The sequence below is a fragment of the Capra hircus genome, chromosome 16 (assembly GCF_001704415.2).
Source record: "Capra hircus breed San Clemente chromosome 16, ASM170441v1, whole genome shotgun sequence".
In the NCBI taxonomy this organism is placed as follows: domain Eukaryota; kingdom Metazoa; phylum Chordata; class Mammalia; order Artiodactyla; family Bovidae; genus Capra; species Capra hircus.
Genome location: NC_030823.1, coordinates 45,768,398 through 45,793,339, shown reverse-complemented (window position 1 = coordinate 45,793,339; position 24,942 = coordinate 45,768,398). Strand labels below are relative to the sequence as shown.

Genomic DNA, 24,942 nt, shown 5'->3' with positions numbered 1-24,942 from the left:
ATAGTGGGAGTGATTCCTGAGGACCGGACCCCAGTGTGAGCACTTTTGTTATCTGAACACCTTGGGGCCCTGCGCTGGACACAAGATCACTGAGGCTTGGAGAGGGAGTTGCTTGCCCCTGGCTGCCCAGCTCAGGAGCAGGGAGGCTGGAACTGGATGGAGCAAGGTTTTATTATTAACTTCTCAAAAAGGCAGGGCCAGATCTGAAAGCAAGTGCAGCCATCCTCTGTAAACATCTTGGGGTGGCTTCTTCTCTGCGTTGTGTCAGAGCACAGGATAGATAGCCAGAAGGTGTGCAAGGTTCCTGCAGAGCCAGGTCCTGAGAGACAGAGCGGTCCTCGGGCCAGCCACCTCATTCTGTCAATGGAAGCTCAGAGACAGCAGGACACTCGCCTGGGATCATACAGCAAATTAGCAGCAGAGCCTGACCACCTGCCTCCCATCTACCCTCTCCTTCTCAGTCACAGGGCAGAAAGGGACCTAAAAGTCAGCTATGGCAAGGGCCACCCTGCAGGGTGAGAGTGGCATGCTTGGGGTCAGCGAGCAAAGCCAGCCCTTCCTGCCAATGGGGGCGTCTCTCTGGGTTTCAGGGAACCCCTTAACCTTGCTCCAGAAGAGCTTGTTCCCATCTTCATCCTGATCCCCTTAATGTGGGAACGGAGGCTGGGGTAAAGCAGAGGGTCTTCATTCATCATTCACTCATCCGTTCATCCATCCATCCTTCCATCCATTCATTCATTCCTTAGCTCATTCAGTCATTCACTCAAAGTGTTTATTGAGCATCAGCTGCAAGCTAAGTACTGTGCAGAGTGCTGGAGCATCTCAGGTCTCTGAGACCGCAGGGTTCTTTCCTCACTTCACCTGGGTCATTACCAGCCAGAAAGAGTGGCGCTCTCTCCTCCAGATCTCTGGTGATTTGACTTCCTGTGCCAAAACCTGATGGCAGCCTTGTTTTCTTGGGTGAGAACCGCCACAGGACAGAGCTGGCCAGGCCGACTGCCTGCACGCTCAGCCGTCCACCCGGCTGCAGTGCCTGCCTCGTCCAGACCCGGCTGAGCGGCTGTCAGACTGGAGCACCGGTGCCGGCCTCCCGGGGATCGGCCAGGGCAGTCGGGCGGCTTGTGCATCCGCTTCATTAATAATGAATCGCCAGACGCCTCCCGCACCTCCCGCGCCTCTCGCCAGTCACCTCGTTGACTTGGTGGGAGTCTCAACAGCCACGGTGCGCAGAGCCAGGCTCCCTCTGAGAGACCCGGGGAAGCCTGGAGAAGCAGCTGCTCCCTGAACCCCCAGGCTGCCACCCTGATGGGAGGCACGCTCCCTCCTCCTCCTGCTGTCAGAGGCCGGCAGTGTCGCTCATTGGTCGCGAGTTACTGGCAGCCCAGCCCTGCTGGACAGAGCTGGGCTGGGGGCTCAGGCAGGCAGAGCCAGACCAGGGTGGGGCAGAGGACGGACCGCAGAGAAGGGAGAGAAAATGGCATCGCCCCCCTCCCCTGGATTTCTGAGTTCTATCTGATCAGATCTTTTCTAGCACATTTCTGGAAATTTGACTCCCTTCTGTCTGAGACCACACGGGCTTTTTCTACATCATTGCCTTTGGAAATCTTCACTCCTGGCAGTTCCTTCAGCTTCTGGGATAAAGTCTTGTCCCAGGTGGAGCGGGGCTTCCAGGGGCAGATGACCTTGGACCCCAGAAGGAGAGGGGACGTGGTCAGGAGCTGAGTACCGGCGACATGCAGGTGTCCTTCGTATGCTCGGAGCACGGCCTCAAGGGCCGGGGCCCCGAGGAGCGGCTGGGCCGGCCAGCAGCCAGCAGCCCCAGCCTGGGCACCCGAGGCCGCTTCCGTGCAGTGGCCATGGTGGCCCGGAGTCTGGGACAGCTGTCAGTGCAGAGCCTCCCGAGCGCGGGCGATGCCAGCGTGAAGCAGCCCGGGATGAAGTATAGGTATGCAGTGAGTGGGGCTGTGCGGGGCAGGGGTGCCCTCCCCACGGTATCGGTGGGGGGGTGGGGGGTGGTGCTTGGCAGATGTGGGGGAAAAATAAAATCGAAGTCAGGGTCAGGCCCCAATCTCCTCCCGATCATTGGTGGGGGATGATGATGCCTCTTCTCTCCTTCTGCCTGTTTGTTTCCCTTCCTGGGGGGGGGGGGGGGGTTTGTCACTAGAGCTGAGCCCCCCATGTCGGATGCTGTGTGATACTTCCTCTTCCTGGCAGCCCCAGGGCAATGACCACAGGTGCCCTGCCCTCCCCCAGGGCACACAGGCCTCAGGAATGCCCCCTGAGTGGTCTGATGTCTTTGCAGCTAAGCCACCTTGACAAACCTCAGTTTAAGAGTCAGGGATATAGGGTGAACCACGTGATAGAGTTAGCCTTCCCCCACTCCTTGACCTGACCCGAACCCCAGACCCAGGTTCCTCTACAGCAGGATTCAGGCTCTGCAGGGCACAGGCAGCAGCTAGAGTTCTCTGCTAAGGGCTCAGGCTTGGCTTCTGTGTGTCCCTCTGCTTGGGCCCAGCCCCCCACATGCTCTGGGTGCACTCGCCCTGACTCTGTATGTAGAGAGCATGCAAAGGGCCAGTGTCGGGGAGGGGAGGTAGCCCTTCCTGACATTCCTTGCATCCCCCTTGCCCTACCCAGGGTCTTGCTCAGATGCCCAATGGGATGTACCCAGGTGCAAAAGGAGGGCAGGGTCTGAACCCTGGACCCCTGGGTCACCCGGCTAGAGATCTGGCCTTCCTTTAATTGTTTTATTAATTTTTATTGAAGGATAGTTGCTTTGCAATGCTGTATTAGTTTCTCCTGTTTACAGCAAAGTGAATCAAGTTTATATATACATATGTCCCCTCCTTTTTGGATTTCCTTCCCATTTAGGTCACCGCAGCACGTTAAATAGAGTTCTCTGTGCTGTACATTCGGGTCTCATTAGTTATCTATTTTATACATAGTATCAATAGTGTATATATGTCAATCCCAATCTCTACCCCCTCTTTCTCCCTTGATACCCATACGTTTGTTCTCCACATCTGTGTCTCTATTTCTGCTTCGCAAATAACAATGGAATATTATTCAGCCATAAAAACAAATGAAATTGGGTCATTTGTAGAGACGTGGATGGGCCTAGAGAGCGTCACACAGAGTGAAGTGAGTCAGGAAGCCCAAAACAATCGTGTATTAGTGCATGTGGAACCTGGCCTTTCTTACTCACGAGTTTTCTGCACTTAGAGCCTTGAGCACTTTGAGAATGATGTTCCAGGGGAAGGGTAGTTCTTACCACAAACCATCTTCATGAACCAGAAAAGCTAAGTTAGGTCCCTGGTTCCCAACTCTACTCTCTGGGACTCAAATCACATGGGCCACCAACCTGAGAAAAAGCTGCAGAAGAATCTGGTTGTATTTGAGGAGAATGGGTTTCTAGCTGGTGTTGGTTGGTACCAACTCGAAAAGTATTAAAGAAAGGATCCTAAGAAATGAGCTGTGTGGCTTAAACCTCTAGCTTAAACCTTAGACCGATGCCCAGAAGATGGACCTCATGTGAAGGACCCGTGGCGTAAGTCCCAGGCCTCCTCAAGACGAATTCTGGGATAGCAAGGCCTTCTGCATCTCCATCTGTGACCCTCCTGCCCTGGATCTTTCGGGACATTTGACATGCTTTTATGGGTCTCTGGGGCACAGAGCTTTTGTTCCCATCCTCTCAACTCAGTAAGGACAATCCAGAGCAGAATTCTTTTCTAGAAACTCTGGTGGTTTATCTTTTGTTAAGTGAGAACCGAAAACTAAGAGTAAACAGAATCTATTTTTTAGTTTAGATACATGTTACCTGCCGAGACTTTAAGTCAACCCTAAGATCAAAAGTGTGAGACCATTTCTAAAAGTATGAAGGACAATGTACCCAGGAAATGTGGCTATTGACAGGATTTGCCTGCCAAGATCTTAAGATCCGTTGAAGATTGGACATCAAAGAGCCTGAATGCTCAAGATTGCCGTATGCACTTATGTGTGTACATCCGTGTGTGTGTGTGTGTGTCTGTGTGTGCACCTATGTGTGCATCTGTTTATGTGCATCTGTGTGTGTGGATTTTTGTGTGTGTGCACTTGTGGGTACTTGTGTGTAAATGCATCTGTGTATGTGCACCAGTGTGTGTGGATCTGTGTGTACATTGGTGTATGTGCATATATGTGTGCATCTGTATGTGTGCACCCGTGTGTATCTGTGTGTGTGGATCTCTGTATATCTGCAGCTGTGTATGCATCTCTGTGTGTGTGCACCAGTGTGTGTGTACCTGTGTGTATGGGTATCTATGTGTGTGCGTGCCTGTGTATGTGTGTGTGCGTGACATGCTGGAGGCACTCAAGGTGAGACAGGCAGCATAGGAAGGTGCTCGCTGGGCCAGCGGGTTCAGAATCTGAGACCCCAGCCCCAGCTTTCCACTTGGGGGACCCCACCTGTCCTTACAGGTGGCAGGGCCTGGGGAGCTTGCCTTGGCAGTAAGAGGGAGAAGGTGGGCTCATTTCCCTGTAGGTGTGTAGTCTCAGAGCTGAAATGGAAGTCAGAACCCAAACCACCAGACGCCTCTGCTGAGTATGGGGTCCCTGCCTGACGGAGTTGTTCCGTGATGACTCTCCCAGGATCACAGCCAGGGTACATGCAGGTGGGAGCTACAGGGGGCCTGATCCAGGACCACCCTCTACTGACCACCTCCTTAAGGAGCTGGCCCTTCACAGTGGCACTGAGGGTGATGTGGCCTGTACCACAAGGGTGCCACAATCTTGCCAAAGGGCCCCTTTGGCACTGAGCAATAGAGGTGCTCAGTGTGGAGGAGGGGAGATACCAAGACCTGTGAGTAAAAAGAGGGTCCTGCATTGGATCCTGAGGGTCTGGCCCCAAGGTCTGGGCTTCTCAGCCCCACGTTACACCAACAAGCACCCCCAAGACCTGTGGCTGCCGGATGCAATCTGATGGCAAAGGTCTGGTAGCCCAGGTCCTTCGTAGGGAGCTTGGAGTCTGGGGGCGGGCAGAGCTGTAAACAGATAATGCTCCACAGGGTGACAGCCGACAGGAAACCCCAGCATCCCTGTCCATCAAACCATCTCCAAGGCCAAGTTGCTTTCCATCACCTGACCACATTTTTGTCCTCCGCCCAGATGGCTGAAGTGAAAGGCCCTGAACAGCTATTTTTAAAGGATGTGTAATTGCCTAGAAGTGAAATGCAGTGTTTAAGGGTGCGGCCCATCGGGGTGGGGGTCGGGGGTGCTGCATGATAAACATCAGTTTTCCTCCAGCAAAGGTTAAATCCCTGAGTCCTCATTAGCCATTTTTCCAGACCACAGGAGGGACAGGAGACAAATTAATAAAGACTAACATTATCGGGGTTTAGGGATTTAGCCAACTATTTTATCACTGTGGCGAGTTTTAATTAGGGGAAGGAAACCTGTAGGAAATGATTTCCCCATGTAGAAAGTTTTGAGTGGCAGCGCGTCTCCAGCCCAGGTCCACACGAGGCTGTGCTCTTGTTAGGCTGCCCCCACCCCCACCAAGCTGCCGTATTTATAAAGCTTCCAGCCCGGCGATATCCTGTCCTTTCTCATTCCTCCTCTGGAGGCCTGGCAGCGGATGGCAGAACTAATACCATCATTTTAACAGGGAAACAACTTGAGTGGGGTAATTGCAGCATGGCGCGGTGTCCTAGTTTTGCTAAATTATTCCTGTGGGTGGTGGGTGGAGCCACAGCTGCATCACCGAGCACCCTACATCCGTCCGAGGAAACTCGGAGCCCCTTCTGATGGTCGCCTCTCTTCAACCACAGACACAGGTAGGCTCAGCCTGCTATCCTGTGTCCTCACCTGTCTGCTGCTAAAGCTGCCCAGCCCCTGAACAAGCTAGTTGCACACTGATGAAGGGCAGTTGCAGGACAGGCCTAAAACTTCACCTTCTGCAGAGCCTGGCCGGGAAATTGCTCCTCCACCATCATGCCTAGGGGTGGTTTTAGAGAGGCGGGGGGCTCAGTCTCCCTCCCAGCACCTGGATTTATCTAGACCAGGTACCCAAGTCTTCAAACACCCAGGCATCACAAACAAGGTTCTAAAGGTTTTCATGACTGTGCTCATTTCCAGGGGAGGGGCTTCTCAAAGGAGTTTATGACCCAAAATGGTTAAGACCACTGATTAGAACTTTTAGTCCCTGATGCTTTGTTATCAGACCACTCCTAAGCAGCATTCTAATTTCTCACCACAAGTATTTTCTCACTTGTGTGAGATAAACTAGCTAACCTACTAAAAAGAACTGGCCTGATGCAGGGTCTATAAGTGATGTCATTGTGCTTTTCTTTCTTTAATTGCTTTTTAGTTCCTATGTCTTTCTACATAACAAAACACAACTTCGCTTTCTACATCAATTCAAGCATGATTTAAACTATATAAGAAAACGTTTAAAGAATGTGTTCGACTCATCAGCTCTTGAATTTCATACATACTGTATTTCAGATCTCTCCTAAATCTAAAGCTAAATCAAGAATATTCCAAGGATTTTTTCCCTGTTTTTGGAGATATAATTGACCCATAAGGTTGTATAAGTTTAAGTTACAATGTGATGATTTGATACATTTACCTGTTGTGACCTGATCACCACCATCGGTTTAATTAACGTCTGTCACCTCACGGAGTTATGAATCGCGCCTCTTTCTAGGGTCATAAACCAAGTGGCTCTGGGTTGGAATGCGCAAGCAATGCTGAGGGCATTAGTAGATTATTTCATTGATTTATAGGGGAAAAAAGGGTATGGGGGAAACTTGAGTTCCCTTTTTAACATAGTAACATTTAAAGCCTATTTGACTTATGCATTGTTTCTCGAATAAGGAAAAGGCTGCGTCCACCCCCACCCCCAACCCCTCCCTACCCCAGTTCTGTGCTCTCTTAAAAAGGAGACTCCTGCACAGTCAGTGTTCTGTGTCCCTTTGCCCAGGCACACGTTATCCCATTTCATCCTCACAGCAACCCCCTGAAAGAGGCAGCATCGCAAGCCCATTCTGTAGATGAGCTCACTGAGGCTTCAGGTGGTTACATGATACACCCAGGGGCAGGCATACAGCCAGGAAGGTCCAAGCAGGGTTTGACTTACAGCTTCTGAGGCTCTGCCTGTAGCCACTGCCGATCCACTCCCCTCTCTGGAAAAGAAAACAGCTGCTGTTATGTCCTCATTTAGGAAAACTACCAGCATATCCTGTAGCAACAGTGGGCCAGTGGCTGGGCTGATTTTAATGGAAATGTAACGAGAAAGCTGGGCAATTTAGAACTACTTAAATTTGGTGACAAACTGTTATCAAACTGCTTATGAGTTTATTCTATCCACCCCTGATCAACAACCAGCTGTGATGTGGGCAGGGTCCAGGGATCTTGTAACCGGGGAAACTGAGGCTGCAGAAGGTCAGAGAGGGGAGGGTCAGGCTAGCCCCATACCTTCTTCCCAGGGGGCCACCCACATGGGGTAGAAAAACAGGACATAGCACCCACTGAAGTTAGAAACATCCAAGGGCCCTGGGAAAGGAGGCTGGGGTCCACCCTGTGCATCTCTCACAGCTCTCTCGCTTCCCACCCTTGGGGTATCACAGCTCGGGCTGGTCCTAGGACCGGGATGTCTCAGGAGGGAGGTGGACTCACACCCTGCCACTTGTCAACCTCACCATCTGGCGACTTCCAAAAAGGGCTCAAGTGGGGGCCACCACTGGGGTGGGGAGCGTGTTCTCAAAGTCTGGGTGGAATCCAACTTTCTCCCCAGGGTGCTCTTCTGTAAAACAGAATATCAGAAAAAGGGGATTGCCTGCCACACTGAGCTTTTGGGGAATCAGTGACAGGGCCACCCTGCCCGCTGCTATCTGGCAGGCTCCAGCCCAGCCAGCCTTGGCAGGAGGGACAGGCCAGGCTGGACAGGAAGCCCAGGCCTCAGCAGGATGCTGCTGCCCTCCGTGACCCCCTGAGGGCATTAATGACAGCCTGCAGCTGGTCCCCATGGACCTGGGACAGGCCCCACCTGGCAAGTGCTAAGTAGGCCTGTGGTGGGGCCCCGGGCAGTCCGTGCAGCTGTGGCCACTAATCCTGACCAGGACGTGGGCCGCCAGGGGTCAGTCTAGCTCTCACCCTCCTCTGTGGCTCTGGCTGGGGGTCAGGCCTGCTGTGGGCATGGGCACCCCTCAGTGGAGCTCTCATCTCCCCCCATTCCTCCTGAAGAGAGACAGGGCCGGGGGCCACATGGCCCAAGGGATGTGGGACTAACTTGTCCTGTACTCCACGAAGAGGGGAAGTGAAGATACACAAAACACAGACGTGACACTAAAGAAATGCAAAGAGAAGCTTCTCATGAGAGCGGGGCCACAAGGCCTGAACCAGTCTTATTTCAGCCCATCAAACTACTCTGGGCCCATTCCGTGTTTTCTCCCCACGGTGGCTTCCGGGGCCCTGCAGTGGTCACAGCACGGCCTGGCCCAGCAATATGGCCGTGCCCTAGCATGTGGAGTGGGGGACAGTTGGCCCTTTACCCCAGGGTGGGTGACCAGCAAGCTTCTCTCCAAAGGACCCCTGGCCTTCAGAGCCTTAAATGACATGCATGGGGGGTTCGGGAGACTGGGCAATGGAAACAATGGGTCCTGCCCTGAGCTGCTGAGAACTCATACCACGTTTGTCTTCCAGGAACCTGGGCAAGTCGGGCCTGCGGGTCTCCTGCCTGGGGCTCGGTGAGTATGGAGGCCTCTTGGTGCCATGGTGCCCACAGAAGCAGGGGTGGTGGGAAGGCTGAAGGGGTCACCTCCAGGGGTGAGGGGAGGGAGCTACATCTGGAGCCAGGATTGGGGAGAAGGAGAGGCTTGGTTGCCATGGCAACCAGGAGGCCATGGTGCAGGGGCCTGGGACAGGGAGGGGACAGAGATGCAGCCTTTGTGAACACCAGGGCCTCTGTACACATAGCCCCTTCCTAGCAGCAGAGAACCAAGAAAGCCCCCTGTCCCTGAAGCCAGCACCTTCTTTCCTTACATAACAGGGTTCCTCATGAAGGGCAGTTGGATTTTGCCTTTTTTCCTTTTGCCAGATATGATCTCTGTTCCGAGAACATGCTGTCTCTCTACCTCACAGTGCACACGTACACACACACACACACACACACACACACACACATATACACATACACACCACCCAGCAAGCGTGAGGACATAGCTGTCAGACCAGCGCATCTTCAAAGAGACAGCCCTGGCCCCGCTGCCCACAGGGTGTCCCCGGAATAGGAGTTGCAGTGGCAAGAGCCCCAACAAACCCATCACAGCCCGCCAGCCAGCTGCCTGCTCTGGGCGCTTACTGTCCCCTTGGTTCCTTGGCCCCAAGAGTCAGAGACTTGCCCCAAAGGCCAGATGTCCACAAGTGCCCAGCACACGCTCTCGCAGAGCAGCAAGGTGCCCCATGGCTGCCTTCTCCCCCAACTGCCGTGTCCTGCTACCTGAGATCTAAGCACCCTTGGGAGAACTAGCATCCCTGGGGGCATTCTCTGACTTCAGCCTGTGTCTCTCCTTCCAGGAACATGGGTGACCTTCGGAGGCCAGATCACTGATGAGGTGAGATGGGGCTCCCTCGTTCCCCCAGGCCCTGGGGAGGGCCACCAGTGCCCTGAGCACGTGGTAAAGTCTTCCAAATGTACCAGGGGGCCTGCGCTCAGGGCGGCCTCCATGGCTCCCTCCTTCTGTTTCTCCAGGGTGCCCTGGGGGACAGCAGAAAGGGTGAGCCAGGCAGTGGTGCCAACACCTAGCAGCTGGGTGCCTTGAGGCTTCAGCAGATCCTTTAAAGTCCCAGAAACTCAGGTTTCTCATCTATGTGACACCCGCCCCACAGTTAGGGGAATTCCAAGAGAGCTCACTTTCCGAATCATCAAGCCCTAAGCAATCTCTGCTGCTGCTACAGAGGATGCCCACGTGGCTTTGAAACTTCAGTAAATGTCTGTCAAAAGCATTTAGAATGCAGATTGTGGGACTTCCCTGGTGGTCCAATGGCTAAGACTCCCTGTTCCCAATGCAGAGGGCCTGGGTTTGATCCCTGGTCAGAAAACTAGACCCCACACACCACAACTAAAGATCTTGCATGCTGCCATGAAGATCAAAGGTCCTGCCTGCTGTAACTAAGACCCAGCACAGCCAAATTTTAAAAAATTAGAATGTAGATTTGCAAATTTGCTGCGAACTGAAGACCAAGCAGATGAATGTTTGACTGAGCTGCTAACTGCGCATGTCCCAGAGCCAGCATCCGTGGCGCCCACTGCCGCGGGATGGACCTGCTGGGGCTTCTCTCCCCACCCTGGGATGCAGCCTGGCCAGTGCCTGTCCTGAAGAGGATGATGATTCCCAGGCTGGTATGCACTTCTGGGTAAGAAGTGAGTATCTTGGAAGTGAGAACAGCGGTATTTCCTCAGAGAGCTCAGAACCTCTGCATGAGATGCTGTCTGCCTTCACGTCCGCCCTGCTTACTGTTGGGAAGGTTGCATTTAAAAAATGAATGGGCACTCAGTCATGTCCGACTCTCTGAGACCCCGTAGACTGTAGCCCACCACTCTCCTCTGTCCATGGAATTATCCAGGCAGGAATACTGGAGTGGGTTGCCAGGCCCTCCTCCAGGGGATCTTCCCAACCCAGGGATCGAACCCGTGTCTCTGGCGTCTCCTGCATTGGCAGGCGGGTTTTTTACCACTGTGCCACCTGGGAAGCCCTTAAAAATATAAATTAGTTCATTTGAGACCTTCAGCTATGATTGCTCAGTTACCTTTCTAAGGGAAAGCTTGGCTTCTGTCACCATCTAGATCATTTCATTTGCATTCTGGTTCCTTCTGACCGTGGCTATTACAGAACTGTTGATATTCGCCCCTGCTCTGAGGTTCTAGGTCTGAGCTATCTCAGGGTAAAGTTGGCAGTTTTTAAGGTCCAGGCAATTGTTTCACTTCAGCCACCAGATTGGTTCCAAGTACTTAGAAGGTCGGAGCCCTGGAGTCCACGTGCTTTACCCCAAATAAATTGAGTCTGATTCTCCTGCTTCCCTTTTGATGTGGAAGAATTCTGTCAAGGATGTGGCTTCATTTCCAAATGGCATTATTAGCTACACTGTGTGTGATGTCCTTGTGGGAAAGATACAAAGAAGTGGTCGGATGGTAACCATCCAGTTAGGTGACTTTTTCAGCAACAGATCCATCGCAGCCAAAGAGTATTGATTAATGATCCGATGACAACCACAGCTGGCTCCGGCCTCCCCCGTGTCCCCATCAGGGACATAGTGACACGTATGAAGACATTGGAAGTCATTTGCAAATGGCACAAAGCTGGAAGGACGGTGGATACAACAGATGACAGATTCAGGGTTCTAAAAGGCCCTGACAGGTGAAAATGATTGAACGAAAGAGCAAGCAGAATTTTTGTATTAAGTTCTACAGTTAGTGTCCCAAAAAATCAATCCATCAAGACTAAGGGCCCATTTTGCTACGGTTCAGATGAAGAATGCCTGGATTTTATTCTTTAGCTGACTGCCTGGTCTGAGCCAGCGGGGTCAGTGCCTCAAGGAGGCAAAGCAAAGACCATCTGGGCTGCAGAGAAACACATGTGCAGCCCCAGGCCCACTGGGCACTCCAGCTGGGTGACCCCACCTGGAACACTGTGTCCCTTAGTACGTTCACGTCCAAAGGAAGGCATTCGGCATGCTGTGGAGTTCAGAAACAGAGTTCTGTTTTTAGAGTTACTTCCTGTGTACAAGACACTGTGCCCAGATGCCAGGGAGACCCAGAAATGAGAAATCAGTGGATTTACTGTGGCAGAGAGGTGTTTCCTGGCTGGACTTGGAAAATATCAGTAAGTGATGGCCCCAGGGCCAAAGCTGGTCCCCAGCCTGTATTCATTTTATTTTTTTTTTCCTTTCTTCTTAAATATATGAAACATAAAATTTGCCATTTTAATCACTTTTCTTGTAGTTAAAATAAGCATAATGTAAAATGTGCCCTGTTAACCATTTTTGAAGTATACAGTTATCTTGAAGTAAACAGGTATTAAGTACATTAACTTTGCCACGCAACCATCACCATGTTCTATTTCCAGCATTTTTCATCACCCCAAACAGAAACTCTGTACCCAGTAAGCCAAAAGCCTCCAGTTCCTGGTCACCTCTCATCCACTCTCTACCTCTATGGGTTCTACAGTCATTTTTGTAAATAAAGTTTTTTCAGCAGGCAGCCACGTCAGTTCATTTACGTATCATCTGTGGCTGCTTTCAGGCTATGAGGGCAGAGTGGAATAGTTGCCGCAGAGACCATCTGGTCTGAAAAGCCTGAAATATTTACCCTCAGCCTCTTTACAGAAAAGGATTGCTGTCAGCCATCCTTTGGGGTCACAGCAGCATCTGCAAATATCTGTGGGTTGTTGTCCCAGGGAAGGGGACTTCCATGGGTCAGGCAGGGAGGCAGGGAGGCAGGAAGCACTCAGTGTTAGTAGAACCCACATCACATGGCAAAGTGCCAGAGCTGCCCTGGACAGGATCAGGTTTCCAAACTCTAGTTCAGTGCCCTTTCTGTGATCTCACACAGCTGCTCAGGTAGAAAATGCCCCCTCGGGCCCGTGTCCCAAGCAGCCTGGGCAATAAAAATTTAACACAAATAGTGGCTGAGAACTTCATATTTATTATGGCTCTCAATCCGCCATCAACTCAGAGAGGTGGGTGCTGTTATCCCCGAAGAAGCAGAACCTCCAGACTGAGCAGGTGCCCGAGGTCACACCTGGAGAACGATGCAAGGGGACCCCACCTGGGCTCCTTGCCTCAGAACCGGCAGCCCCTCCCAGATCTGGGGCAGGACGCTGTCCCCTAGTAGGGGTGACAGGGAGGTGGCCCACGTGTCTTCCAAAGTTCCTTCTGCCTCCAGCCTCTGAGACTCTGACATTGGAAATAACTGAAAAGTCACAAAACAGAAACTCCATTAGACAAAGCAGGATGCACCCACGGAGAGAAAGTCTTTAGAAGCCACGTTTTGATGACTGACATGGAGACAGGACCATGATGAAACAGCACAGAAGACAGCAGAGACAGCCGTCTGTATGCCACAGTTGCAGTGTTGCAGGGAAAAACCATATGATGCTGTTCAGTCGCTAAGTCATGTCTGACTCTTTGCAATCCCATGGACTGCACACACCAGGCTTCCCTGTCGTTCACCATCTGCTAGAGTTTGCTCAAACTCATGTCCATTGAGTCAGTGATGCCATCCAATCATCTCATCCTCTATCGCCCCCTACTCCTCCTGCCCTCGATCTTTCCTAGCATCGCAGTCTTTTCCAAGAATTGGCTCTTCGCGTCAGGTGGCCAAAGTATCGGAGCTTCATCTTCAGCATCAGTCCTTCCAGTGAATATTCAGGGTTGATTTCCTTTAAGAGTGACTGGTTTAATCTCCTTGCAATCCAAGGGACTCTGAAGAGTCTTCTCCAATACCACTGGAAAGCATTTACTTAGAAAAATCTGGAAAAGAAATTACAACAAAATCATAGCAGACCAAAAATCAGCCCTGAAAATTCCCAGATTCCCCCATTATCTTTCTGTTCACAGTCACCCAGGCACTGTCCTGGGTGTAATTAGGATTATCTTCAGATCTTTCTTTCTTCCTCTGTCAGCTCATGCTGTCTGAGTACCTGCCAAAGGCCAGGTCCCTGCCCTTGGGCTGCTCTCTGTCTGGAGAATGGGACAGATCACAGATCCTAAGCATATCCTTAAAAAAAAAAAAAAAAACCTGAATAATCAGAGTAATCTGTTTTTTAGTTTTATTTATTCATAGATTTGTTTTGGTTGTGCTGGCTCTTTGTTGCTGTGCACGCGGGCTCCTCATTGCGGTGGTTTTTCTTGCTGTGGAGCATGGGCTCTAGAGTGTACAGACTTCAGTAGCTGCAGCGTGTGGTCTCAGCAGTGGCAGCTCCCAGGCTGTATAGCACAGGCTTAGTGCTCCGCAGCATGCGGTGTCTTCCCGGATCAGGGCTCGAACCCTTGTCAGGCATCGAAGCTGTGTCCCCTGCACTGGCAGTTGGATTCCTTACCACTGAGCCCCCAGGGAAACCTCATGAGCACATCTTGGTCCTGATAAGAATATGTTAAGTGAATTTCCTGTGGCTGCTGTAAGAAATTAACCACTAACCGCATGGTTTAGAACAATAGACATTTATTTTCTCATGGTTTTGGAGGCCAAAATCCAAAATTGGTATCACTAGGCTGAAATTAAGGTCAGCAGGGCCACGCTTCCAATGGAGGCTTCAGGGGAAAATCCTTCCTGACTCTTGCAGTCTCCGGGGGCTGCCTGCAGTCCTCGGCTTATGGCCACACCACCCCAGCCTCTGCCTCTGTGGTCACATCCTCTTCTCCTGTCTGTGTCAAGTCTCCTGCAACCTCCCTGTTATGAAGACACTTGTGGTGGCATTTAGGACTCACGTAGCTCATTCCAGTGCCTCCCAGGTAGCGCAGTGGTTAAGAATCCACCTGCCAATGCAGGAGATGCAAGAGACTTGAGTTCAATCCCTGGGTTGGGAAGATCCCCTGGAGAAGGAAGGGAATGGCAACACACTCCAGTATTCTTGCCTGGAGAATCCCATGGACAGAGGAGCCTGGTGATCTACAGTCCATGGGGTCACAAAGAGTCAGACATGACTAAGTGACAGACACAACTGAGCGACTAAGCACGCATAACTCATTCGGGAGAATCTCCCTTAATTTAATCACACCTGTAAATGTAACACGAATGTTACCTAAGGTGACATTCACAGATTCTGGGACCTGATATCTTTGGGAGCCATTATTTAGCCGACTACAGAGAACAGGAAAACAGAGAAAGGAGGACTGGGAGGCAGACATGAGAGAGTAAGCCACTTGATGACCCAGAGCATTCCAGCCCAGGGGACAGAGAGGAAGAAAGGAGGTGAAACAGGAGGAGGAGGAAGGGAGGGCTCCTGGAGAAGGCAATTGTTTTGGAAATGTTGTTACACTTGAGCCCCAGGAGGGAGGAGAGGAGCCAGGCTACTCTGGTGGGGGGCGGGAATCCAGAAAACTCCCCCACCAACAGCCTTCCTACTCTGATGACAGCAGCTGACAGATGGGGGTAGCTTTGACCTGCTCAGCCTCTGAAACCTTTGGGATTCGCTGCCAATATTTGAAACAGATTTTACACCCTCTCCCCAATATCAACACCCTCAGATAGGTAGATGACACCACCTTCCTGGCAGAAAGCAAAGAGGAACCAAAGAGCCGCTAGATGAAGGTGAAAGAGGAAAGTTAAAAAGCTGGCTTAAAACTCAACATTCAGAAAACTAAGATCATGGCATCTGGTCTCATCACTTCATGGCAAATAGATGGAGAAACAATAGAAACAGTGGCAGATTTTCTTCCCTTGGACTCCAAAATCACTGTGGACCGTGACTGCGGCCGTGAAATTCAAAGACGCTTGCTCCTTGGAAGAAAAGCTATGACAAACCTAGACAGAGTATTAAAAAGCAGAGACATCACTTTGCCGACAAAGGTCCGTATTGTCAAAGCTATGGTTTTTCCAGTAGTCATGTACGGATGTGAAAGTTGGACCATAAAGAAGGCTAAGTGCCGAAGAATCGATGCTTTCAAATGCTGGTGTTGGAAAAGACTCTTGGGAGTCCTTGGACAGCAAAGAGTTCAAACCAGTCAATCCTAAAGGAAATCAACCCTGAATATACGTTGGAAGGACTGGGGCTAAAGCTGAACCCCCAATACTTTGGCTATCTGATGCGAAGAACTGACTCATTGGAAATGACCCAGATCCTGGGAAAGATTGAGGGAAGGAGGAGAAGGGGACAACAGAGGATGAGATGGTTGGATGGCATCACCGACTCAATGCACATGAGTTTGAGCAAACTCCAGGAGATAGTGAAAGATTGGGACGCCAGAGAGTCTAACATGACTTGGCAACTGAACGCAACCCCAATATCCTGGATTTCTGGCTTCTCTTGAAAAATAAAGGGATTTGGTCACACCAGTCACCTGCCCATAGGCAGTGATTGAGCCTCCCTTCACCCCACTGATACCCACTGAGCACCAGCCTCTCTCTCCATACCTTCCTGGCCAGTGGGGCTTCTGTGTTTGGTGTTACGAGAAGCTCCTAGAAACCACAACTGGCTGACTTTCTGTCCTACAGTTTTTGAGGGCTAAATGTGATTAGCCAAAAAAGTTCATTCAGGTTTTTCCATAGGATCTAGGGACTTCCCTGGTGGTCCAGTGGTTAAGACTCCATGCGTCCAATGCAAGGCTCATGGGTTTGATCCCTGGTCGGGGAACTAAGATCCCATATGCTGTACAGCATGGCCAAGAACAAAATTTATTTTTAAAAGATCTTATGGAAAAACTCAAATGAACTTTTTGGCCCACCCAGTATTACTCACTGTACCCTGGGCTGGCCTGAGAGGGAAGATTGGCCCTCTTAGTTGAGCTTTGAGAAATGGCTAGTGGAGGAGTTTGGATCCATGACCCCCACTCAGAAGGATGCCTGCTCTGTCCAGAAAGCCAGAGAGTTCTCCACTGCATCTTGGAGGGAGCTGTCAATTGCAGGCAGATTTCCTCGGCTCCTTGCCTGGAGAAGCACAAGCCAAGGCCAGAGAGTTAACTGAGGAGGACAGTTTCTCCATCTGCAAACAATCACTTCACCCGCTGCAGTTGCTGGGAAGAATTCGAGGGATTTGACCTCACAGAAACATTCTAGCTGTACTTTGCTTCAGGTCCCATCACTTCATGGCAAATAGATGGGGAAACAATGTAAACAGTTAACAGGCTTTATTTTCTTGGGTTCCAAAATCACTGCAGATGATGACTGCAGCCATGAAATTAAAAGACACTTGCACCTTGAAGTAAAAGCTATGACCAGCCTAGACAGCATATTAAAAATCAGAGACATTAATTTGCTGACAAAGGTCGGTCTCATCAAATGAAAGCCACTCAGTCATGTCCGACTCTTTGCAACCCCATGTTTTGTACAGTCCATGGAATTCTCCAGGCCAGAATATTGGAGTGGATAGCTGTTTCCTTCACCAGGGGATCTTCCCAACCCAGGGATCTAACCCAGGTCTCCTGCATTGCAGGCAGATTCTTTACCAGCTGAGCTGCCAGGGAAATCCAATACTGAAGTGGGTAGCCTATCCCTTCTCCAGTGCATCTTCCTGACCCAGGAATCGAACCAGGGTCTCCCACATGGCAGGAGGATTCTTTACCAGCTGAGCTACCAGGGCTATGGTTTTTCCAGTAGTCATGGTCATGTATGGATGTGAGAGTTGGACCATAAAGAAAGCTGAGCACTGGAGAACTGATGCTTTTGAACTGTGGTGCTGGAGAAGACTCTTGAGAGTCCCTTGGACTACAAAAAGATCCAACCAGTCCATCCTAAAGGAAATCAACCCTGAATATTCATTGGAAGGACTGATGCTGAAGCGGAAGCTCCAGTACTTTGGCCACATGATGCAAAGAACTGACTCTTTAGGAAAGACCCTGATGCTGGGGAAGATTGAAGGTGGGAGGAGAAGGGGACAACAGAGGATGAGATGGTTGGATGGCATCACTGACTCAGTGGACATGAGTTCGAGCAAGCTCTGGGAGTTGGTGATGCCAGGTAAGCCTGGCGTGCTGTAGTCCATGGGGTCATAAAGAGTCAGATATGACTGAGCAACTGAACTGAGTTGATCCTGCCAGTTTTATCATGCCCCTGTTGTGGTCTGTGTTCATTTCCCAGGACAGTCAGAACAAAGTCCCACAAACTGGGTGGTGTAAAACCACAGAAATTTCTTCACAGTTCTGGATGCCAGAAGTCCAAAGTCAAGGTGTCTGCAGGGCCGCACTGCCTCCAAGGCTATGAAGGAATTCCATTCCTGTCCCCCAGACCTGCTGGAGGTTGGCCATTCTTGGCATTCCTTGAACTGTAGACCCTTTGCCCTAACCTCTGCCTCCATCTTCACACGGCCTCTTCCCTGTGTGTCTGCATCTATTCATATAAAGACACCACTCATGTTGGATGTAGGACTCACCGTAATGCAGTGTGACCTCATCTGAACTGATTACATGTGCAAAAACCCCGCAGGCAAACAAAGTCACATTCTGAGAGTCTATGTGGATGTGAATTTGGGGGACAGGATTCAACTCAGTACAGGTGCTAAGCCCTGTGATGACCCAACAGGCAGGGTCCCTGCTCACAAGAAATTCACAACCCATGGGATTTCCCTGGTGGTCCAGTAGTTAAGACTGCACACTTCCACTGCAAAGAGCACGGGTTCAATTCCTGGTCAAGGAACTGAGATCTCACATGTCGTGTGCTTGCCAAGTTGTTTCAGGCATGTCCAGCTCTTTGCAACGCTATGGACTGCAGCCCGCCAGGCTCCTCTGTCCATGGGATTCTCCAAGCAAGAATACTGGAGTAGGTTGGCATGCCCTCCTCCAGGGGACCTTCCCTACCCAGGAATCGAACCTGCACCTCTATGTCTCCTGCATAGGCAGATGGTTTCTTTACCGCTAATGCCACCTGGGAGGCCTGCTGCTGCTGCTAAGTCGCTTCAGTCATGTCCGACTCTGTGCGACCCCACAGACAGCAGCCCACCAGGCTCCCCCGTCCCTGGGATTCTCCAGGCAAGAACACTGGAGTGGGTTTCCATTTCCTTCTCCAATGCATAAAAGTGAAAAGTGAAAGTGAAGTCGCTCAGTCGTGTCCAACTCTTAGTGACCCCATAGACTGCAGCCTACCAGGCTCCTCCGCCCATGAGATTTTCCAGGCAAGAGTACTAGAGTGGGTTGCCATTGCCTTCTCTGTGGGAAGCCTACTAGTGCAGCTGAAAAAAAGAAAAAGAAATTCACAGTCCAAAGGTTGTTTCTTCATGCATCCTGGCTTCTTTCCTCTCTATGGGTCTGTGGCTGAGCTGCTTCCACATTCACCCTGCGGCAGGAGAGGACGTAGTAACACAGGGACAGAGCCTGGGCACTCAGAGGACCTCCCCAGACCCCAGGGTTGAGCTCTGAGCCTCCAGGCCCCACTCCGCCTGGGGTGGCAAGACAGTGCTGCCTGTGAGTAACCCAGAGTTTCTCATTTCAGATGGCAGAGCAGCTAATGACCTTGGCCTACGACAATGGCATCAACCTCTTCGATACCGCAGAAGTCTACGCGGCGGGCAAGTACGTTCCTTTTCTCACGGGAAAAAGTGGTGCAGGCCAACCGTGGCTTCCTGAGGAAGAGCTGGAGCTTCTGTTGCTCCCAGGCTCTCGTTCGTTCCCAAGACGGTTTGCACCTCCCACTCCCCGCGTGCTCTTCCAAACTCTAAATGGCTGGAGGAGGTGTTGTTTTTATGGGGTCAGAATCACAGAGCACTCAGTGACTTGCCAAACTCACGTGTGTTCAAGCAGCGATCTGACCGCAGCTCCTCTCGTGCCCAAGATGCCACGCTGGGCGAGAGCATGATTAAGCTGTAGTTCCGGCTCTCCTACTGCGCCCGCAACCTGCAGCCAGCCCCGCATGCCTGGCACTCTCACATCTTAATGGTGCAATTAGGGCTGCAGGGAACGCAGGGCCCCTCAGGAACCAGGGAGAGCGGGGTCTGCTGAGCCGAGCCCAGCGCTGTAGGAAGCGCTTTCCATCTTGGCAATGAACTTTCCTACTCAATTATGTAAAAGCGCTCTTCAGCCAAGGCCGCTGGCTTCAGTTTTAAAGACTCTCCTGTAATCAAATCATCCACTCTCCTGCATTGGGTTTCCAAAAGTCAGCTTTTGTTTGTGAAATCATTTGTTGGCTAGCTCTCCGTCCTCCCTCTGGCCCCCTGCTGCCTAGGGTGAGCCAAGTTCCCATCAGCTGAGCCACTCAGCCTGGCCCACCGTGTGCCATGGCCTCGGGGCCAGCACCTGTCTCCTGGGCTCCGGGTTATTACCTGCAGCCCAGGATAGAGTCCAGAGGACCAAGAATCAGGACCCCAGCTCAGCCTTTGCTCATGTCCTAGCCCAGGGGCCAAGGGTCTCACATCCCCAAGGGCCTCTGCTGGGACCCCCTTCCTGAGTCTCCTCCAGTCCCTATCAGTGGCCCTCTCTGTCCCCTGTTGCTGCCACCCCCCAATCCCTCTGCACTGGCAACTGCTTTCGATCAGAGTGAAACGCTTTCCAGACAGATGAGCTAAGCCGAAGGGTCAGAGTGGAAAAGCCAGATGCAGATGCCAAGCCCAGAGGCGTCCCCCATCCCAAGCACCCCAGCTTGTTCCCTGGCCCTGCGCCTGCCTTGGCTTTGCTGCCCACGAGAGCGTGCGAGCGACAGCTCCCCACAGCCTCCCCCAGCTCCAGATGGCCCTGTGTCCAAGTCCCGCACACCCCCTTTCATGGCAGCCACACTCCTCGAGGCATTGCCTTCACTCCCCTCAGCCTGACTGGACACCCAGGGTGGCATCGCAGGCCAGCACACTGAGTCCCTCTTCTAACCAGAGTGCCAAGCGCCCATCTTACTGAGTCCCCCTGTTTCTCATGCTCTGGGCACTTCCCAGAGAGCTGCAGGATTTCTGCACCCCCGCTGGACAGAGGCCAGCCTTACCGAATTCACGGCCAGCAGAATTCAAAGCTGAAAGCAACAGGCTTCAGTTGTCACTGCCTACAGCTCCTATAGCCCCAGGACCGCTGCCTGCTCCCCATCTCCTTCCTTCTTTCCTAATCTTTTGTCCCATCAAGGAGAGACCCAGGAATGAAAGGAAAGAGTCTCAGGGCTGAGTGACTTTCTGTGCATCTTGACCATAAATGAAGAGCCTTCAGAATGGATGCTAAACAGCTTGCAAATTAGAGCCCATGATTTCTGAGTGGATGACTCAGGCGCTGTTATAATTGGAATGGAGCACTGGGTATAGATCATTCTCCATCTGTTGTTTTTTGCTCAGAAACATTTTGCCACGAGCAGAAAGTTCTTCAAAGTTAATCCAGTGCTGCAGTGCCAAACATGGCTGGAATGGTCAGCGCATGACCCTGGCTGACACGAATTTGGTGCAGGGCCCAGAGTGACACCAAGCAGACCAGACAGCGGTCAGCATGGCATCCATCCCTCTATTGTTAAAAAAGCAAGAAACAAGAGGGGCACACACACCCACACTCAGTGCACACACTCATGGACACACGCCCACACTCAACACACTCACATTCGTGGACACACACACCCACACTTGTGGACACACCCACACTTGTGGACACACCCACACTTGTGGATGCACACAAACACACTCGTGGACACGCACACACACTCATGGACACACACAAACACGAACACACTCTGCTGGAAAGTCAGCCCTGAGTACTTGTTGATTGTCTCTGCAAACAGAGATGTGCTTGGTGAATAATCTATTTAAAAAAAAAAATAAAACACACTTGTCTGGAAACCACCCATGTAACGTTGCCAAGCGTCTTCCCCGGTGAATTTCTGAGGGGCCAGGGAAGCGGCGCTGCTGGTCTTTCCGAGCAGGACGTTGCTCCTCCCTCCTCTGTGGGAGCTGAAGCCGCTGTGCTGGGACAGTGGCACACAGCCGTGGCCACCTCCACGGGGAGCGGCCCCCGCTGCTCCCAGGTGCTCTCCTCACTCTGGAATGAGCAGCCTGGGCCAAGGCAGACATTAGCAGCCCTGGGCCAGGTGGTGTTTTCACCCAGGGGACCCTGTGGCTGATGAGCAAGGTGGGGTGCGGCTTGGGGTTTTTGTTGCCCAGTAATGAAGTCCCCACGTCTCGGTCTTTTCTGCAGAGCTGAAGTGGTGTTAGGAAACATCATCAAGAAGAAGGGATGGAGGTAACTAATTCCACTGCTCACATGCTCCAGCTTCAGGGCACATACTTGCACACATGCATAGGGAGAAGGTTGGAGAAGGCTGCAGGAAGGGAAGAGGCCTGCTCTGGGGCCCCGGGCGGGGTGGGCAGGCTTGGATCCCATAGCTGTTTCTTCCTGTTTGCTGACAGAGTGCCCACTGTTGGCCTCATGGCCCTGTGCAGCCAGCCTGGCTTTCTAAGACCTGGTGGTCCCAGAATTGTTCTTGCTGGGAAGAGGAGAATGTCCCAGAATAGAGGCAGTCCCTGTGCTTCCTGCAAGGGGAGCCAGCGTTCACAGTATGGGTGGCCACCCCAGGGAGCCAGGGCCTGAGCCCAGGGGTCAGGAGCCTCCATCCGGCTTGACGCAGAGTTTCCCGCCCACATGGGGTCAGGCCAGGCTGAGCACTTGACTGCACTTTGGGGCCACTTGTGGCCTGTGTGTCTTCATTTTCAGCAAAGTCAGAGCAGTTAGAGCCTCCCCTACCTCCACCAAACCCCCCATCCCCTCCCCTGGTGCACACACTCAGAGTCTCCCCCATCCCTTCCCTTGGTGCACACACTCAGGTGTCCCCCACGCCCTCCCCTGGTACACACACTCAGCTGTCCCCCACGCCCTCCCCTGGTGCACACACTCAGAGTCTCCCCCAGCGCCCTCCCCTGGTACACACACTCAAGTGTCCCCTATCCCATCCCCTGGTGCACACACTCAGGTGTCCCCCATGCCCTCCCCTGGTGCGCACACTCAGAGTCTCCACCAGCCCCTGGGGCCTGGATGACTGACACCCTCCTCTTGACCCAACCCAGGTTGTTTCTTCATGGCTCTAACTGCTCCCCAAATAAATACCTGCTCACTCTGTAAGTAAAAGAAACTGCAGGTATGAGTGAGTCCCGATGGTGTCTTAGGTAAACACACGAGGCGATGCCTACCAGGTCATCCCACCTGCCCGAAGGTGATACTGGCAGCAGCCAGAGCCCCTGGCTTTGAGGAGCTGTTTCCTGAGCAGTAAACCACCTCCCTCCACCCTCATGGGAAGAAAGCACAACCACAGGGGCATTGCCCCCCTATCCCTTGGGAATGGTCAAGGTCAAATGTGGACAGGAGGAGCCATCATCACCCCACCCACCTGTCCCTCCAAGACAAAGTCACAGATGTCAGCATTGCCTCTTGTGGATTTGCGGCGGGAGACGTGAATCCATTCCTTTGCCCCAGGCTTTCAGCCACCCAAGTCTGAGCTCCCAGGAGCGTCACCTGCCTGTCTCTCGGATCAGCCCCACCCCAGCCTTTCCCCCAACCTGGTGGCACCCAGGATGCTCCCCAAGGCTGTCCCACACAGCTTTTCTGAAATGCTGCCTCAGCTAGTAGAAAACAGCCATACCGGGTGGTCCCTTATTTCACTCCATCCTCACCAGAGCCCTCCAACCCCCGGCCAGTCCTGACACTTGACCTCCTCTGAGTCCCCACAGAGCGGCAGCCTTCTGTTCCCTGGACCACGTCCCCCGCTCCCAAATGTGCCCCCTCCTCTAGGCTCCAGGCTCCATCTCACTGGACTCCATCTCCACCTGGGCCTCACTGTCCAGCCCTAGTTCCACGGTTAGTTAGTTGCATCCACATAGTTAATTATGTCTGTAGGTTTTCTCCTGGCTCGATCCAGGGCCCTGGGCTAGGAACACCCCAAACATTGAGTGATAGAGAAGCGCCCTGTTTCACACCCTGTGGCCCCAGGTGAGAGGGTTTAGGACTCCTGGGTAAGGGCTGAAGACAGTGGGGAGGGTCGGGGAGGGAAGACCCCAAGGGGTCGCACCCAGGGACAGCCCTCCTTCTCTTGCTCCACAGACGGTCCAGCCTCGTCATCACCACCAAGATCTTCTGGGGAGGAAAGTAGGTACAGCCACAAGCGACCCCATGGTGGGGGGCCAGGTCTGCAGAGACCCGTGTGGGTGGGCAGGGGGCAGTCATCCCGGAGGAATGGAGGCTGCCTGGGGTCCATCCTGGACACGCCAGCCTCAGCACCTGGGCAGCACGCTTTCCTATCTCCTGGGGCAGGAAGCAGGGGACAAGGTGGTGTGTGTGTGGCCACCTTCCCTGGCTCGTGCCATCCCTGTTGAGGGACCCCAAGTTCCAGAAAAGCAGCTTTGGCTGAGTTGCCTTGTGCTCAATCCTTGCTTCCCTTTTAGTTTTACTTTTGTGGTTTTGTTTGTTTGTGATTACCAAGGTAACATCCTAAAAATTCTGATAAAAGCAGAAAATTCCTGAACTGTCCTGTTCGCTGCACTTACCCTGGGCCACAGACCACCCTTGCTGTCTTGCAGGAATCTGGTCCCATAGCTTCTCCGAGACTGGACAAAATGGGCTTCATAGGAATTAGAAATATGATTCATTTTAAGCTTTGAAAAATCCAAGTCAGAGAGAGGGCAAAAGCAGACACCCCCACCCCACCCCCCTCTGAGCCCCACCACACCCAGGGCAGCTGGGGTAGAGGGCAGCCTGGCTCTGCCACAGCTTCTCCACACAAGCAGATCCTCATAGCCTTGTGGTTTTATCCCTAAAGTGGAATCAGACTACAAGTGGCACGCACTGACCTACTTTTTTCACCTAACATTGCATCATAAACATTTTCCCCGAAAACCGCTTGAAACATTGCACACACTGTCGCCTGTTTTTCAGAGCCGAGACGGAGAGGGGCCTTTCCAGGAAGCACATAATAGAAGGTGAGGACGGGGCAGGCCCTAGGATGCCCCCAAACCCTCGGCATCCTGCTATGGATGCAAAAGTGAAGAAACCACTGTGCCCCGGCCCCATCCATGCTACAGGCCTGGAGCTCTAGGGACAGCCCGAACCCTGGTCCCCCCAGGCTCACACGGGGTGGTCCCTCTGGGTCACGAGAGAGGGGCGGGGGTATGAGTGGGTGGGGCTCACGTGACCCTGGGAAGATACAGACAGGCCTGGGTTTCGACCCAGGCTGGGCCCTGTGCCCACTGGGCGACCTTGAGCAAGGGACATTATTTCCCCAGGCATCTGTGGCAGCATCTGTTATATGCAGGGGAATAACGCCCGCCTCTGGGGTTACAGGAATCTGGAAGGACCGCAGCGAGGTCCTACGTGTTG

The 24,942-nt window shown here is 52.3% G+C and overlaps 1 protein-coding gene across 5 annotated transcripts in view; it reads left to right on the top strand.

Moving 5' to 3' along the window:
- The window catches only part of KCNAB2 (potassium voltage-gated channel subfamily A regulatory beta subunit 2), a 96,317-nt gene that overhangs the window by 58,397 nt on the left and 12,978 nt on the right, over positions 1-24,942 (top strand). For all 5 annotated transcript variants that reach the window (XM_018060455.1, XM_018060452.1, XM_018060454.1 and 2 more), the window contains 6 exons: positions 8,680-8,723; positions 9,553-9,590; positions 19,118-19,197; positions 21,775-21,819; positions 23,671-23,715; positions 24,502-24,545. In XM_018060455.1, the coding sequence (XP_017915944.1) occupies positions 8,680-8,723; positions 9,553-9,590; positions 19,118-19,197; positions 21,775-21,819; positions 23,671-23,715; positions 24,502-24,545 (296 nt within the window). The remainder of the gene's footprint in view (positions 1-8,679; positions 8,724-9,552; positions 9,591-19,117; positions 19,198-21,774; positions 21,820-23,670; positions 23,716-24,501; positions 24,546-24,942) is intronic.